The sequence below is a fragment of the Melampsora larici-populina genome, assembly GCF_000204055.1.
Source record: "Melampsora larici-populina 98AG31 unplaced genomic scaffold MELLAscaffold_12, whole genome shotgun sequence".
Taxonomy (NCBI): Eukaryota; Fungi; Basidiomycota; class Pucciniomycetes; order Pucciniales; family Melampsoraceae; genus Melampsora; species Melampsora laricis-populina.
The window spans coordinates 280,389-297,463 of NW_006768776.1; the positions used below are offsets into that span (position 1 = coordinate 280,389).

The window sequence follows — 17,075 nt, forward strand, 5'->3', positions numbered from 1 at the left end:
GAAAACAGAGAGTTAGACTTACTTTTTCGAGTTTTTCAACAAGCCACTGATAGTCAGGCATCGCTCGTGAGAAGGTGGGATAGTCATCGCCTTCAATCTCCTTGATCACGATTGCCAGAGGTCGGAGAAACTTGACTAAGGTGCCGATCAAGATCCACTCGTCTTTGGTCAGGAGGTAAGGCTCCAACAATTCGTTAATGTTGCAATAGTACTGAAGGACCTTCTTGAGTTCAAAGAAACGCTCGAGAGAGTAAAAGGTTGAAGACCATCGAGTCAAAACCTCGTGGATCAATCCAACCTTTCGAGGCTGTGAGGAAGAGGCAATGCATTGATCCAGAGCCTGTTTGAGCTGAGTGCTCAAACGGACTTTTTTATGGAAGCCGCGGATTCAAGTCAAGATGGAGTGGACTTCGAGATGAGGAGTAGGTTTGATTAAAGAATTGGTACCGTCAGGAACAGCATCTTCTTGATCTTGAGGTAGCTGAGGATCCAAAGCGCTGAGAGGGTCCGGAGGGCTCTTGCTGTCGAATATTGATATTCCAGCTTTGGCGACGAGATTGATGACGTGGGCCACACACCCGTGTAGGTTCTTCTCAGGATCGAAATGAGGAATGAGGTTCTTGAGCTCGCGTCCCATGGTGAGATTGTTTGAGGCATTGTCAGCCGTGATACAGTAGAGTCTGTTGGTGATTCCGAATTGATCAAGGGTGTGCTTGAGGAGGGAAGCAATGTTTTTACCGGTATGAGCCCCATCGATCTCTTTCAAAGCCAAAACCACTGATTGCATTTGGAATTCCTCGGTCATCCAGTGCGCGGTAATGCCAAGCATTGGTACACTGCTGGGTGATGTCCAGGCATCACACGTAAGACTGATATATTCAAATTTAGAGAAAAGGGAAGTGAGACTATTGTGAGATAGACAAAATTGAGCAAGGATATCATTGGTGATGGCGGTTTGTTTGCAAAGGATAGGAGCGACGGCAGGATTGATCCAGACCAAGAGATCACGGAAGGCTGGGGCATCGGCAAGAGATACTGGGAGTTCTTGGTCATCTTGACAAATAAAAGAGAACAAGAATCAGCCAGATTGATGATGAGAAGAAAAAGATCAAATATAAAACTTACGTTAGAAGCCTTTCCAGTAACTGGAAGGATGTAAGTGTTTTCTGAGCTGTGTCGATCAGAGCTACGATGTGGTGAGCACGTGAGAGGTGACGAATCATGGATTTGGTGCTGGAAGTGGGATCGACCGCCATCTCTGCTTCACACACTACCACAGGACCATCTTGATTGACGTTGTCAGTAAAGCCTTTGTTGGCACGGCATATGTTCCTGACAGATCCGTCTGGGAATGTGACAGTCAAAAAGTACTGCCACACCCATGACGTTTGGTTGGTGGCAGTAGTCTCTGATTCGACTGCACTAGCCACAGCAGAGACAGAATCAGATGGGGCGATAGAGTTCGCAGCGCTGGAGGTAGTCGACATGTTGTTGTTGGGGTCAGTGATCTCGCGGCGAAGACTTCGACGAGACATTGAGAGGTGGTTTATAAGGGGGATTGGGTATTGCCAATCGGGTATCTACTATCAGGGTCCAGGGGTACGGCAAAGGGTAGATGGTCACTCAACAAGCCCTTGACCCTTTGCCGTACATAAACATTTGGCCGGCGGCCCCGGCCCCGGACGGCCCGTGGCAGGGCTTTTGTCTCTATCACTGGGTTAGGGCTCAGGCCCCGGGCGTGGCCCCGGTTTGATCAATCAATCCCTCGGGCAGCCTCGGCCGGGCAGGGCCAGGGCCAGGTCATAGCCCTACTCCATCTACCTACAATTTTACACTCATTATTTTTACACTCAACATGTAGTGTAACAAATACAGTGTAAAAATTGCTATAGACCCTAAATGTCTAATTTTACACTCAATGACTCTTACACTCAATATGGAGTGTAAAGTTGAGGAGTGCAAATATGTAAGCACATGTGCCATGCTTATAATTTTACACTCATCAAAGCAACTTTGTGACTTAGCGGAAAAACTGCACATATCTGCAATTTATCTCAAAGTCTCTCAAATGTGTCTGTCTCCTCACACATATTTGGAATTGGTCTCAAATTCTCTCAAATGTGTTTGTCTCCTCAGTGCAAGGAAGGTATCTATCCACAGCTTAATTGACCCATGTATACCATTTCATCAAAGGCTGCCCAAAACACAAGGTACAAACAGAGAAAGATCATAAAAGAGAAAAAGTAAAATGACTCCCGCGCTTACCTTTGCGATCATGATCATGAGTAGATTTTTGAAGAAAATTTCACAAGCAAAAATAAAGGAACTATTTATTTCTTTCCCCCTTGACCTTAGATTTGGCCTTAGGCTCAACCTTCACTACAGGTTTGGTGACTTCCACTGAGATTTCTCCTTCTTTGTTAACGGCACGTTTCCTGGACTTAGGTGGCCTTCTAGAAGACTTCTTCACAACCCTGAGTTTCTGAGGCAATGGCAACACGGACTTGATTGGGCTAGAAGCTGGGGCTGGTCGCTTGATATTGAGGCGAAGCTTCAGACTGTCTTTGACAGGCTCAGTCGGGGGTGATTGGACTACGGGGTCATTTGGCATATATCCACATGCCTTGGACAGAGGCTCCATCTTGGGGAGATCATCACTGCCGTTGTCAGAACAAGACTTAGTCTCAAGTTGGTTTGAGTCAAAGGTGTAACTAGTATTGACTGCAGTCGCACATGCCGTACATCAGTATCAGCAAAGGGATTGAAGAGCATAAATATTCAAACTCACCAGATTCAAATGCCTGCTTAGCATTATTCATGGGACCTGATTGGAGGGAAGCAACATTGGTGGCAGGTGAGTCGTTGACGATCTGTTCTTCTACACCATCCAAGTCCTGAGCTGATACAAAAGGAATGTCGCCAACCAAATCTGGATTGCTCTGTTTAATCTTAGCCACCCCAATGTCAATGATCTTCTGTTCCTTGGTGGTCGGCTTGCGTGAGTAAACCACCCAACTAGTGCAAGGTTGGGCACCTGCAATTATTGCAAGGTCCCAACCAAGTAGCTGAGCACGGCCGTCATCCTTGCAATCATCATAGTGCCAAACCCCTTGACCTCCATCAAGATGTCTTACAAGTTTACACCAGTAATGATTGAACCCCCAAAAACCTTGCAAAACAATGGTGTATTCAGTCTGGTTGAGGGTGAATGACTCAGGCCAAATCATCTCACCCATGAACCTGGTACAATTGTCCTTGGAAAGACCCGCGGCGCGGGCTAGGTGAAAGTAAATGTTGATTGGGGCTTGAGTGAAATCCAATTGCATGCGTTCATACAACCAAGGCACGTCTCTGGCCGGGTTGATGTCGAGACAGTTCACCTCAACAGAGTCGTCCGGTTGAGTTGACGTAGGTTGCTGACGGTGGTCAGTAAGACAAGTTGGGCAGCACTGAGCGCTTGTAGAGAAAAGTCCCTCGGATTCCCAACGAGAGACTAGCGTGCTCACATCAGAATATTGAAGGTTAGCTTTGTGAAATAGATCCGCAGTGATAGATACAGTCGCTTTGACGTCGGTCTGTGACTCTTGATGTGAAGGAAACTTGCTGCATTGAAAGTCTCAAATCAGCTTGTAAGCAAAGTGACAACCAGCAGAGGTAGGCACATTGCGTTTAGAGATAAGCAGGTAGTCAATGAACAAGTTGGCTGAACAGAAATTGTTGGTGATAAAAGACTCAGGGGATAGAAGTTGAACCACAGTTTGGACTGACTTAAGACCACGAGATAAGACTGATTTGAGATGAGAGGACCAATGCATCTCGGCCGAAAGTCTGGATGGATAATGACGAATGAGTTTTGAAGTGACATCCTTCCCCTTGCCTTTTGAGCCCTGGATCCACAGAGGACTAAAATTTGGTAAGAAAGATTCAATAGCAGCTGTTTCCCAGCAATGATTTCGCTTGCGGAGGTCATTACTTGCTGAGGAGGATTGATATGATAAATAAGGATCACGATTGACGTTGCAAGAGCCAGTTGGGCGCCTGAGTTTCTTGGGGCAAAGGAGCGCGTCGGTCGTGTCTGGTGGTTGGCAATCATTGACGTCGGCTTGGCACCGGGTGCGCTCTTTCGACCATCCCATGGTTTCCACCACCAAATCCCAACTTGAGCCATACTTGACCGGAATCCCACGCTGAAGCTGGTGGAAGTCCTTCTTCAGAGATTCAACAAAGAGTAATATCTGGACAAACTCTTGAATAATTGTACAATTGCCGGACCTAGAAAAGCACCACACCAATCCATCAGAACATTGTGGCATGTAGCATTGAAAAAATGAAACCATAAGGAGAGATATGGGAGTACAACTTACGTTAAGATGTAGTACTGCCTATGCATCAATTCTTGTCCGTTGGTGGTATCCGGAAGCATGGGTTTGGGTATCTCGTCATTTAAAAAAAAGCTCAATATCTTTTTGATATTATTCCAGAATGACAGTGTGAGCACCGACCAAGGCAAGACTTGGTGCGGAGTTCCATGAAATAGGATGTTGTGTATAGATGTCAGAATATGCTTGTAGCAAGGTAACCCGCGTGCGCCTCTTCCCAGAATTGAGTTGCAGGAAAATATATATAGAAATTTTCCACAACTCCAATTTCCCGCTAGATGAGCATTCTGCCATCGACACAACTCAGCTCCTCTCAAGTTTTGTAAAGTCATATTTCATCACTAAAAATATTTTCTCTCTCTCAGAATACTTAAATTCCAAAAGAACACAGAAGAAACAAAACAGATGGCTACATTTGACAAAACATTGGAAGAAGCAAGACGATTGGCAGAAGAAGCCTTGAGAGAGGGAACAGTAAGAGCGGGAACAAGGAGTCACTCCTGGAACCGTGAAGGAAGAGTGGAAGACAAAGGTGGAGCAAGAATCCTTGCACCGGAGACACCAGAAGTGGAAGGAAAAAACCTAGAAGAGGATGAAGGGGAGGAAGATGAAGGAGAAGAAGGAGAAAACAAAGATGACGAGGAATCAGACAGGAGGAATGAAAGACCACCAGAGCAGGCGGCAGAGTCTAGAGGTGGACTGAAAATACGAATAAATTGTGAGAGCCACACCACTTCATCCTTATCTTCAATTTCCCTTTCCCTTTATCATCTTCAAACCCAGAGATAGATCTCACCGCACGAAAGTGTGGAAAGGGTACTGAGGGCGCCAACAAATACGTTGAGGCGGCAGGAGCTACATCCTGATTATTGAATGATTTAGCCCAATACGCCCAAAAAGCAGGCGTTCCAGAGAGGCTGAGGCAGGCAGAGCTAAATCTGACCACAAGTTAAGTAGAAGCCAAGATGGCCTGTTAAAGAGGAAGCATACTCCCATCATTAAACAGAACCGGAAATACCGAGGCAGGCAGAGCTATATCTGACCATTATTGACCCAAGAAATCACCCTTTAACCAAGTCCATGATAAGAGCATAAAGTCACAGATGACTAACATTCGGATTATTCACGTCCAAAACTTGTTAAAACAAATTTCTCCTCTGATGAAGGGCTGGTTTGAGTGACCTGCTATGTAAGAGATGAAGAAAAAAGGAAAAATAATTTCGCACAAAGGACACAAGTTTATAAACACATCAATACAAATTGTTAAAGTGGTAAACAGCTCTTAAAAATCCTCTTTACCATCTAAAAAACCAAAAGATGACTAAAATGTTGGTAAACAGCTATGATCTAATGATTCAACCACTCTCTACACTACTAAATTTTGCCATCTGTAGCTCATTAACCCATTATGATCATTACTATGATGTAGTGTGATCTTCTATTCATCATCTGATAAGATTTATTACTAATTTGACCAGTAAAACATGACTAATTCCTATTCTTATGATCAAATGCTGTGTATATGCTGTGTTTTGAATGTTCTAGAATGAGTATTGATTTGATCTTATGATGAATCAGCATTTCAATGATGTAATTGCTGGTTATTAATGATTTGTGATCTTGTTGATGTGTAATCAAATCCTTTGATTCCTTATAACTTTTGTCATATACCTCTGTTACTAATGATTTAAAGGTTGTACATTATGAATTTGATGATTCCGCGTAGAATGAACTATTACTCATCATGTTCTGACGTCATTTGACACATGTAATCAGCTGAAAACCTTCATTTTCGACTATTTTCACCCATTTTCTTCACTTTACACACCTTTTACTAAGCTTTTTTTCCTTCTGTAAAATTGAACAGTAATCTCCAACCGTGAAGATCCCTAAAAACACTCTTGGCAACCTTATTCATTACTAATACCACTGTTACATATGTAAAACTACCTGTAAACCCTTGTTTACCAACTTTGACTTGTTCCCATTTCCTTAATAACTTCTATTTTCTCTTATCAACCACCAAGATTAAAGTTTTTACTGACTGACATAATGCTCCTCTTTCATACTCCAACCCTAATAAACCCATAAACCTAATATTAATACCCTAAAAACCGTTTCCAACCTGTAGACCTCTATTTTCAAGTTTTTTTCTTATTTTTTCTTTGTTTCTTTTTATGATTCTGTTTCTTAATAATTTATACTGATATTAAAGTAGTTGTTTAAATGATAAAATGATATAAATATTAAACTATATGTAATATAATTGATGTAATTCAAAATTCGATTTTTTTTTATTTTTTTTTTATTGGCCCATAGATTGATTACCACACCCCCCGGCTTGATTGGTTCAAGTAAATCGAGCACCATCCTTTCGAAGTCAGCCTATGAGATGGGTGCATAATTACAGAAGCAGCGTGTCAGTGAGAAATCTTTAACATCAGGGAATGGAAACTCACCAAGTGACTAGTGTTCACTACATTACAGTTCTTCTTGATTTGGGTGATTGACTGACGGTAGTGTTCATGACACCCCTTCAACTTACTCAAAGCTTTTGAGGGATCCAATTTGTTAAACACGTCCATGTAAGCAGCCATAAACCCCTTCTTTTGAGCGGAAGAGAAATCCACGACTTGTTGAACCAGAAGTTCCTGCTCATGAAACGTCAATTTAGCTGATTTAATTTGTTGAATCAAAGTGGTGAAATGGGCTTGATAGTGTGTGATGTCAAGTCCCCACATCCAGGTAAGCTGGATTGGGATCCAGCAATGCATCACGTTGCTGTACATCGAAGTGGAGAGGAGATACCCGTTGCGGAAAAATCTGTAGGTAACATCGGAGAGAAGTCCCCCAGAATAGGCATGGCCTGATGGATCCCAAAGAAGTAGCTGCTCCGCCATCCACTCGGATTGGAAGGTAATGTGCATATTTGTGCGTAGTAGTGACCTAGACACAAGTCAAAGTCCGTGACTGCAAGGCAAAAGTTAACGAGACCAAGACATCAAGAAGTTGGATCATCCCAATTCAAAAATGCATCTACTTACCTGGCCCAATGAATGAGGTCCAGTACAAACCTATCCCCACCTCCCCTACTTTCTTTTTTGGGCATAAGACCCTTCTCAACAAGTACTTTTTGACGTAAATACGCTAAGCGACCCCCGCTGCCAAACACTGGGTGTATTTCGACCACTGGCAGAGTGATGGTCTGTCCGGCACCTGCCTGACCAACCTAATATGAGGTTGAGGAAACAATTTGACCGCGTCAGCATAGAATCAACACAAACACAATGCAAGTGAAAGTGTTGACTTACCTTCAAGACCAAAGGGCCAGCCTTTGGGTTCCGAACCACCTCTTTGGTGAGCTCTTGCATGGCCAACAGATCAGCCTTTTTTGCAGTTGGCCAGGCGTGGTTGGGGATGCCCGAGTGACAAAGGACACCCCAACAAGTTGCCTTCTCAACATTGACTCGGCAGCTAGATTGATGACATTGCACTGCCAGGATTAAACACTTTCCCTAATGGAATAATGATAACTTTTGCATTAATTGCTTAGCATTTATATGTCAAAAATTAATTATCCCAAAAAAGCAACAAATTATCCCAATTAGGACAGTGTTTAATCCTGGCAGTGTTGGGTCCAAATGTGATTGCCACCACACTCTGCACCAGGACAGGTGGGATGGCTGAACCGAGTAACATTTATTAGTGATGAGGATTAGGTATAAGGTGTTGCGAGAATGTGATACAGATACATTGAAATGACTTACTCCAAGACCAATTGGGCTGCTTTTCCTTTGGCAGTTGGAGGTGGTGCGGCGTAATCACAGTCATTGTTGTCACATTCAAGAACACCAAGACATGAATGCCAGATGGTCTTCCAAGCTCCAGATCCGTCCTTCGCAACACAGGTCTTCTGGGTGTGACGATACGCGACAAGGCCGAAGTTAGTAACTTCCTGATCTGGTTGTCGGACGAAAACGGTCTCACCATTTGGGTAGATTGAATAGCCTTCACTGTTGCAGATAGACCCGTGATCAATAAAGGTGGCCAGTTTGCCACTAGCCGGGACCGGAGTCTTGAACTTCTTCCCTTGCTTCTTGGATTTCTTGTGTTTGGCTTTCTTCAAGCTGGTGGCAGGTGTGTTCTTGACGGGTGGGGTTGACATAAGGTCGACGGTATTAGGTGTGGTCTGGGGTTCATTGTCACAGTCTGAACTAACCACGGAACTGGCGTATTTAAATTGACTCATATCAGAAACGACAAGGAACAGAAATTCAGGAGGGTAGTTGTGATTGAAGTAATGGAATTGGTGGTTATTGGATTGATCAAAGTAAGCGATTTGATGAGAACAGCAGATTGGGTGATATTGAAAAAATCAGGATATTGCAAGAACACAATAGATTTGATAAATTTGATAAATCTGATGAAGTCAGATGATTTGAAATATTGTAACGGTGACAAATATGTCTTGTCCTGGCCAGGTGATATCAGAGCCTGCAGATGGGGTCCAACAACTTGGAGGGCAAGTTGGTTGGGGTAGTCCATTGAGTAAACAAGGTGGTTTACGCAGGAGACTCATCCTTGCTGAGTCTAAGGAGATTCTAAAAGGTTGTCTGAGAATGATGAAGTGTCAAGATGAGGACAATGAGACCAGATGAGAATTGTTGTGATCATTTGATGGATTTTGAAGAACTGCCTAAGGGGGCAAGATGAGGATGTCATTTGTTGGAGTTGGCCGAGTATTGGACGGAGAACACTGTGTGCAAGAGGGTTGCAGTAGTGGTGAAAGGGTGAGGAGTGCTGATACGGCGGTAGTGGTGGAGATTGAAGGGTGAGGAGAAAGGTTGGGCAGTGTCTAAGCTGCACCACTGCAGTATTTGGTGAGGTGCCACTTGGAAATTGGCAATTGGGCATATTGGGTATTGACGATTGCACATCTTGTCAATGGGGGGTAAATTTGAACTTAAGGGGGAATCTTCTGGAAGTTTGCATTCCAAAGGTTTACATCCAAAGTTGGGTGTAAATCTGATGGGGTGTAAAATTGGACTTTGAGGGTGTATACCTATTTTTACACTGTATTTTTTTACACTACATATCAGTGTAGAACTTATAACCCAACAAGGGTTATACAGAGCTGGAAGAGGATAATCTACTAATATAAGGACTAGTAGAAGTTGTCTGAGACTGCTCTTCTAAAACAACACAGTCAGGAAAGGCTCTGTTGTATTGAGTACTGATAAGGCACCAGAGAAATGTATCTTCACACGTATTTTAACTTCAAAAGCACAATTTTTATTACTATCAACACTGCTATAGTGTTATTCCCAAATAATAACTGAAGAAACAAGCAATATCTTATTGATATTATTCCCTATGAGTCTTTGTGACTATAAAACTAAAGTAAATTTCTCTTTATGATTGTAATAAAGGGCGTATTTAAGTGACCGGGTACTATTAAAATAAGTTTATAATGATAAACAAAATAATAACTGCGTAAATGATAAAGAAAAAAGGGGATCAACATTCCCAAAACCCTCTCAAAGTATATATAACAATGTGCTCCAACTTTTACAATGGTCAACAGCCTCAAAACCAATCAAATCCGCCCAGAAATCCCTAAAAACCCTATGATGACGCAATGTAATGATTTTGTTACTAATAAATGATGTAATTTTCACAGCCAAAAGTGATCAATGACGCAATAATATGATGTACAGCACTTCTTATGATGAATACAGGTGATTCTTTCCTTGTAAACTAGCTGAAAACCAATTTTTGAGATTACAAATTTTTTCAGATGTGGTCCAATTTTTGATTACTAAAGTGCATCTTGTAGCCCTCGTGTTACTGATCATTTCTGAAACCCATATGACTTATTTCTGATGACTGATGAGTAAGATATTGAGTTGTGAAGTTAAGGTTTTGATCATTACATGTTGACTTGTGACTGTAAATTTGAGATTCACACCAATTCCTTATTTGCCTTATAACTTTTTTCATACACCTCCGCTACTATTGATTTAAAGTTTGTACAGTGGGTCTCATCAAAGCCCAACTACCCCCCCGTAGGGGGGGTTCGAAATTTTGGCCTCTGAGGACCTCGAAAATCAGTGAAAAAAGTCATTTTCACCGTGCGATTTGACTGATCTGGGGTTGGATTCCGCTTTGGGAACCCACTTTTACCAAGTTTAAAGCCATATATTACCCTCTGGTACCCATATAGTAAGCCTAAGGATGTGTTTAAATGTGCTTGGTTCGAAATATTGCCCAAATGTCTAAAAAAAAATTTTTTTGCCTTGCACGCATCCATCCTCATAGGATTAGAATGAGATAGGTCCTCCGAGCCCATTAAGCTTATTAAAATGTGTGCTATGTAATTATGAGGTGTGTATAATTCATCTCGAACTTGAAATTTTGCTTTGCGGGCGCGGGGTAGTTGGGCTTTGATGAGACCCACTGTACATTATGTAATCCACTCTTCTGCGTTGAATGAGCCATCTACCAACCTATTCTGACGTCATTTGACATATGTAATTAGCTGAAAACCTTCATTTTCCACGAAATTCACCCATTTTCTTCACTTTTGACAGCTGCTACTCTCTTTTTCTTGCTCATGTAATAAGAAATCATCTTCTATAACCTTAAAAATCCCGGAAAATCCTCTTGGCAACCTTAAATTCCACTACTACCACTATTCCATAACCAAACTACATGTGTAGCTCTTGTTTACCAACTTCGAAAAAGTGCCTTTTCCCTAATAACTTTTGTTTCTCCTTATCAACCTTCAAGATTAAAATTGTCATAGTATAATATAATGTTGTTCTTTCATATTCTAACCTCATAATACCCATAACTTTATTTTTACTCACCTAAAAACCATTTTCCAACCTATGTACCTATATTTTTGAATTTTTCTTATGTTCTTCTTTCTTTCTTTTTGTAATGAGTTTGTGAATGAACTATAATGATCTTAATAAGTAATGTGAAATAAAATGATGTAATGTTAACCTTATGACCAATACATAAGCCTACAAGAGCTTCAATTGATCCAAAAACCTCCATTTTGAATTTTCTGTCCTGCTGAATCCTTCTAATAAACTGGTAAACTGCTAATTATGAATTTGTTAATTGATCCCATAAATTGATCACCACATTGGGTGTAAAAATATTGTGTGTAAAATTCTAAGTATGTTAGGCCACCCTAAACTTTTACACACAACCATTTACATACAAAAGGTTTGGACTCCAGGAATTTGGCCGGATTGAGTGTAAAAATGCATTTACACTCGTGTAATCTGCACATTTACACTCATTATTGAGTGTAAAAGGGTTGAGTGTAAAAATCTATGGACCCTTTTTTTGTCTCTTTTTTTGACGCCTCTTCTTTTTGTCAGGAAATATTTTTTTTCATCAATTTGTTTTAATGAAAAGATGTCTTTGAGGCACCACGAGATACTTGTGAAGTGTTCAGTCATGTAATGTATGATCAGTTTGTTTTGCCGGGTCCCAAATAAGACAGATAAACCGGCTTTTTCACCAAAAACCGTTAAAATCCAGAAACACCCAAAACAAACCAAAAGATAAAAAAAGTATTCTTTTTGCCCTCCACGCCTGATTTTTTTCCAATGCCACTGTGGAGATTTATAAATTTTAAGACCACTTAGCAGATCACAAATTGGTGAACCACCTCTAAAGGTGGTTCACCAACTTTAATTTTTACTTAAAATTTAAAGGCCCGAACTATATGTAAAACTTAAAAAAGGGCTGTAAAAGGGCTACTTGAACCAACTTAATATGATTTCAGACCCAGAAATTGAATTTGCTGCACACTTATGGCATGCTGAACTCCATCAGATGCTCACCCCAATCCTGCTGATTACCACACCACACCACACCCACTTGTCACTCTAAATCAAATTTCACTCAAACATCACCCATTCATTGGACACTCAATCAGAATTCTTTGGTCTTCTAATACCTCCCTCTCGAGAATGACAGACATATCTTGGATAAAGTGTATGGGAAAAGTAAAGGAATAGAAAAGGGAAAAGAAGACGAAAAAAGAGTGTGGGTAAAAACTTGTTCAACAACATACCATCTATAGGTAAGCTATTTTTTGGATCCAAACCTTCTTTCTGATCCACTGAACCTTTCCCTTTCTTCATAGCTTCTTGTTGACGCCTTTCCTCCACTCTCCATCTTTCCATCTTTTCTAACTCCTTTTGTTTGAGTTCCAGTGGCTTCACGTCCGCCGTGTCTGACTCTGGATCTTCACTTCCATCCTCTTCGTCTACTTCGCTCACCGGAGAGATTTGATAGTCTGTATCTCCTTGCATATTTGCCCGGTCCACTCGAATTGACTCTTGAGGCTTTGATCTTGGTGCACGAGAGTTGGCACGCTTCTGACGTTCTTCTGCTTGATCTTTCTCTTTCATCTGTTTAGCTAACTTCTTTTCCTCTTCTTGTCTTGCCGATGTAACCATTTCTTGACGATTTAACTTGCTTCCAATCAATTTCTCGATTTGACTTTTGTTCATGTAGAAAGCAAAAATGCTTTTGGATTGACTATAGCCAAGTAAGGTCTGCAGAGCGTAAATATATGTAGAAGAGTGACTATGAATTTAAAGAAAAGTTTTTTTCTTTCTAGCTAAAATCTAGAAAGATGCTATTACTAGGAAATGAAAGAGAGAGATGTCGGAAAGAGAAGAGACCTCAGGAGGGCGTTTCTGGAGTGGAAAACTTTTTCCTCTCTAGTCTCAACACAAAACACCACAACCATGTGGTTGCCCGGCCTGAGAGGCCTTGGGTCTCTACCCTTCCCGAATCTCCTTACACCCGACGTATTGGACTATATATTACCGTTGCGGGCTTGGGGTAATCTACAATTATACAATACCATTTTTCTGAAAATTTCTGGAACAATGTACATAGCATCAGAATCTCACATTTGAGGTTTAACACTTTGAAACTCAGGTTTCTGGCATTCTGGAACCTTATAGAACACATTTTTTCAAAACATAAGTCTTGAAGGTCAAACTAGAAAAATCCTTGAGAGTGCTTTCTTGCACTCATATCTTCAATCAGAGCTGATGCAAATGAAAACCAAAGAGTACACTTTCACATAAGTACGCTTTCACATATAGGTCTATCAGCTGTACAATAATCAAAACATTTAAAATTGAACATGATCATAGAGTTTGGTTTATGTGTTTGAGGAAGAAGTTTTGTTTTTTAATTACATGTTTGACCATTGTAGATTCCACAAGAGATGTCCTTCTTCCCTTCCCAGATGCTGCTTCCTGATGAATGTCTTACTATTGCACTCCTCCCCTTTATTTACACCATGTGAAAAGTATCATGAATGATCATCATTCATTTTGTTGTGTTCAGAACCCGACAGGTAACATCATTCTCTATCAGATTCTATTCTTTTATCTATCACAATTTCTTGAACCTGTTGTATTACTAACACTTTTTTCAAAACTTTCGAATTTCCTTCAGTTGTGTTCTTGTCAACTTGGTTCTGCTGGGAGTGATATACGCATGCTGACAACTCTTTCCATATATTTTCAGCTTCTCTCCCGTCGATGTTTTCTGATTTGAAAATGATGAAATGATGTAGATCCCACGATCTCTCCAAGCTTATCATACCTTGGGTTATGGTGACCCACCTTGTATTTGGTGGTTTCTGTTCCCTGACACACAATATTTTTGAAGCAGTTGATACTCGGTATATACATGGTTCATTGGAAGGGTAAAGCTTGCTCCTGAGACCCACCTCAAACACTTTTATAATTAGCTGGTCTCCGCTATGACTTTGGTACATATCAGGTAGAAGTGAATAGATTGAAAGCTCGGGCATGTCTTGCATAGTGAATATTGAGAATTGCAATTGTCAATTTATTGGATTGAAAAGTTTGTCCACAGACATAAAATAATTGTGCAAATTTGATTGAAAAAGATTGGAGACAATATAGGAAGAGAAGAGAAATAAGTTTCATGAGAGTATCCTAAATTTGTACGGTTATGAATATGATTCTACTATACAAATCAAATCTGTCAAGAGGTCAAACTCTTTGAGGTTCCATCCATATCAATCTACCATGAGCATCATCATCATAGTTTAACTGGACATGAACTTGATCATAATCTTTCTCTGTACAACTTTTTCCCACTTGATTGACAGACATTTGAGAAAACTTTTCAGAAAGATTACCAGCACAAGCAACACAAATGATCTGTGTCATATCATTTGGATTGAATTGAATAGGTTCATTTAAATGAAGAGGTGATGAGATAAACCTTTTATAAGATCCAACTAAGACAGCACAGATCGAAAAAAATGGAACCAGAATGATAGGAACCATTGAAAGAAAGGTAGGTCCGAAGATACGGCTTTTTGCATCCCATCCCAATGTTGGGATTGTCCAATCAACTCCGCGTAAAATGTTGTCTGGTAAGTAAATGTTGTTTGGTAAGTTGTCTCGACCTGGTTTTTTATTGACTGTAGGAAAGTGGGTTTGAAAAACCTTTTGAGGTACATTGGCAATCAATATGTTGTTTTTGGACTTGAAAGCCTTTATGAACACGTCCCACCAGGCCATCTTGGATGGAATATGACTCACTGTTGTCCCAAATTCCATAACACCATTGAAGTAATCGTCCTGATCGAGGTGAGGGAAAGAAATCAGCAGTCCCAAAGAAGAACCCCATCAAAAAGATCTTATCAACATCAACCTGTAAGGTCTTTGTGGACCTTCACTGAAGCTTCTGAATTCTCTCTGATCCGACTCTCTCGAGGAGCAGCTACTTGGAACTTCGGTTTATATTTCGAAGGATCTAACTCCAAACAGTCCCAGATAAGGCTCTCGAAAGAGTCAGCGACACAACAAAAGACAAGTAAAAGAGAAAACCCCGAAGGGACACAAAGAGAACTGAGATGAGCTCACCTAACTCCAAACAGTCCCAGATAAGGCTCTCGAAAGAGTGAGGACTGTTGGAGTTCGGCGTGGAGGATGAAATGTATACAAGAAATGTCTAAACCCATAATGTAACCCAAAGCCATGATTATGTGTGTACTCCTTACACCCTCCCTTCCTAAAAGAAATGAATACCCTCCTAAAAGAAATTGATAAAAAAGAAAAAAAATGGCATAACGCGCCCTTAAACTGACTATAACTCGTCCCAAGAAAAGAGAATTGAAAATATAAAACCACATTGTGACTCATGATTGTGTTGTAAAAAAAAATTGAAAACACCAAAAAACAAAGAAGAAAAAATAAACAAAAAACAAAACAGAAAAGAAAAGAAAAGAGCCAAAGAAAGCATTAGAAGAAATCCAAGGTCGTGATTGGTTCGTTACCGCGTCGTTCGTCTCCTCGTAGTTTTGAGTGGAACTGTGACAAGCCATTGGTGCAGTGCTCACAGAGTGGCCAAGGTATTGTTTTTGACAAGGTGTGTAGTAGGACGGCGGTGACATACTAAGGAAGGTGACTTACTTTCGGGCATTATTCCCTAACCTCCAAGTCCTCCGCTTCGCCATGGTAAGCCTTCAGTTTTGAGATGTGAAAGACCGGAAAGGACATGTCGTTGGTCCCCAATCGTAACCGGAAATTGCGCCCACCGTTCAGGCTTTCTAACACTTGGTAAGGTCCATCAAATCGAGCTCGCAGTTTGCTAACACCTTTTGATTTTCCTCCTACCACTTGTTGTCGATCTGTGCTATCCACCATCACCCAGCTCCCCTCTTTGAAGGACTCTCCACCACGTCGCCGAAGGTTGTAGTGCACAGCCTGGTCTACACGGCTACACCACAGACGGTCTCGCCAAGCAGCCCATTCAGATTGTCGTCGTTGAATCCATTGCGTCACATCTTCGTCTTCTTCTTCTGATGGGAGTCCGACTGGAAAAAGGCGAGGGATTCGACCATAAACAAAGTGAAACGGCGAAACTCCAGTCGCTGAGTTCACTGCTGAATTAATAGCAAACTCGGCTGCCGGTAAGGATTCAAGCCATTTTCCGTGCTTCTCTGCAGCTCGGTGTCGAAGTATTTGACCAACTGTTTTGTTGGACCTCTCACTTCGACCATCGGCTTGAGGGTGGTAAGCTGTGGATAAATTGATACGTACTCCTAAGAGGCGATGAAGACGTTGCCAAAATCGGGATGTCCACGCCTTGTCTCGGTCGCCGATGATAGATTCTGGGAGGCCAAAGATAGCCGACCACGCGCCAAACAACCTACTTGCTGATTTCTCGGCCGTGTCCTTTTGAGAGGCTGGGATCAATCGCACAAAACCAGTTAGTCTGCAGGTACATGTTAAGATCATGTCGTACCCAGACACTTTTGGGAATGGTCCAATGAAGTCGATTGCAATTGACTGCATTGGCTGGTAGGGTATTGGATTGCTCTGGAGTTTTCCTGGCGTCTTACTTGTCCGGGCCTTGTTCCTTTGGCAAGAGTCGCACGCTTTCAGTTGAGTTTCGACATCTTTTGACATACTTGGCCAGAAGAAGGTATGTCGAAGGCGTGCCAAGGTCTTGACGGTACCAAGATGTCCTAACGCCTCGTGAGCTTGCGTTGTGAAGTCCTGACGAAGGTTTCCATGACGCGGAATCACTAACCGCCCATCCAGGTAAAGCAGGCCATCTTTCTCGATGCAGTCATCTCGTAAGGGCAACACTTTTTGTAGTTTAACG

At 41.5% G+C, this 17,075-nt stretch overlaps 5 protein-coding genes across 5 annotated transcripts; 1 reads left to right on the top strand and 4 right to left on the bottom strand.

Annotated features, from left to right (window-relative positions):
- Window positions 1-2,326: 2,326 nt before the first annotated feature.
- On the bottom strand, window positions 2,327-2,819 carry MELLADRAFT_61935 (uncharacterized protein; the record flags this gene model as incomplete). The annotated part of the gene is made up of 2 exons (XM_007408522.1): window positions 2,327-2,721; window positions 2,789-2,819. The coding sequence occupies 2 exons, from the start codon at window positions 2,817-2,819 to the stop codon at window positions 2,327-2,329; spliced, it is 426 nt and encodes a 141-aa protein (XP_007408584.1).
- A 1,965-nt stretch (window positions 2,820-4,784) lies between these two features.
- On the top strand, window positions 4,785-5,245 carry MELLADRAFT_105078 (uncharacterized protein; the record flags this gene model as incomplete). The annotated part of the gene is made up of 2 exons (XM_007408277.1): window positions 4,785-5,097; window positions 5,169-5,245. 2 exons carry the CDS (start codon window positions 4,785-4,787, stop codon window positions 5,243-5,245), a joined length of 390 nt encoding a protein of 129 aa, XP_007408339.1.
- A 1,484-nt stretch (window positions 5,246-6,729) lies between these two features.
- On the bottom strand, window positions 6,730-7,750 carry MELLADRAFT_84900 (uncharacterized protein; the record flags this gene model as incomplete). The annotated part of the gene is made up of 4 exons (XM_007408521.1): window positions 6,730-6,750; window positions 6,839-7,325; window positions 7,424-7,608; window positions 7,691-7,750. 4 exons carry the CDS (start codon window positions 7,748-7,750, stop codon window positions 6,730-6,732), a joined length of 753 nt encoding a protein of 250 aa, XP_007408583.1.
- Window positions 7,751-8,142: 392 nt separating this feature from the next.
- On the bottom strand, window positions 8,143-8,628 carry MELLADRAFT_84901 (uncharacterized protein; the record flags this gene model as incomplete). Its single annotated transcript, XM_007408520.1, has 1 exon — window positions 8,143-8,628. The coding sequence occupies one exon, from the start codon at window positions 8,626-8,628 to the stop codon at window positions 8,143-8,145; it is 486 nt and encodes a 161-aa protein (XP_007408582.1).
- A 3,700-nt stretch (window positions 8,629-12,328) lies between these two features.
- On the bottom strand, window positions 12,329-12,916 carry MELLADRAFT_105079 (uncharacterized protein; the record flags this gene model as incomplete). The annotated part of the gene is made up of 2 exons (XM_007408519.1): window positions 12,329-12,383; window positions 12,642-12,916. The coding sequence occupies 2 exons, from the start codon at window positions 12,914-12,916 to the stop codon at window positions 12,329-12,331; spliced, it is 330 nt and encodes a 109-aa protein (XP_007408581.1).
- Window positions 12,917-17,075: the final 4,159 nt, after the last annotated feature.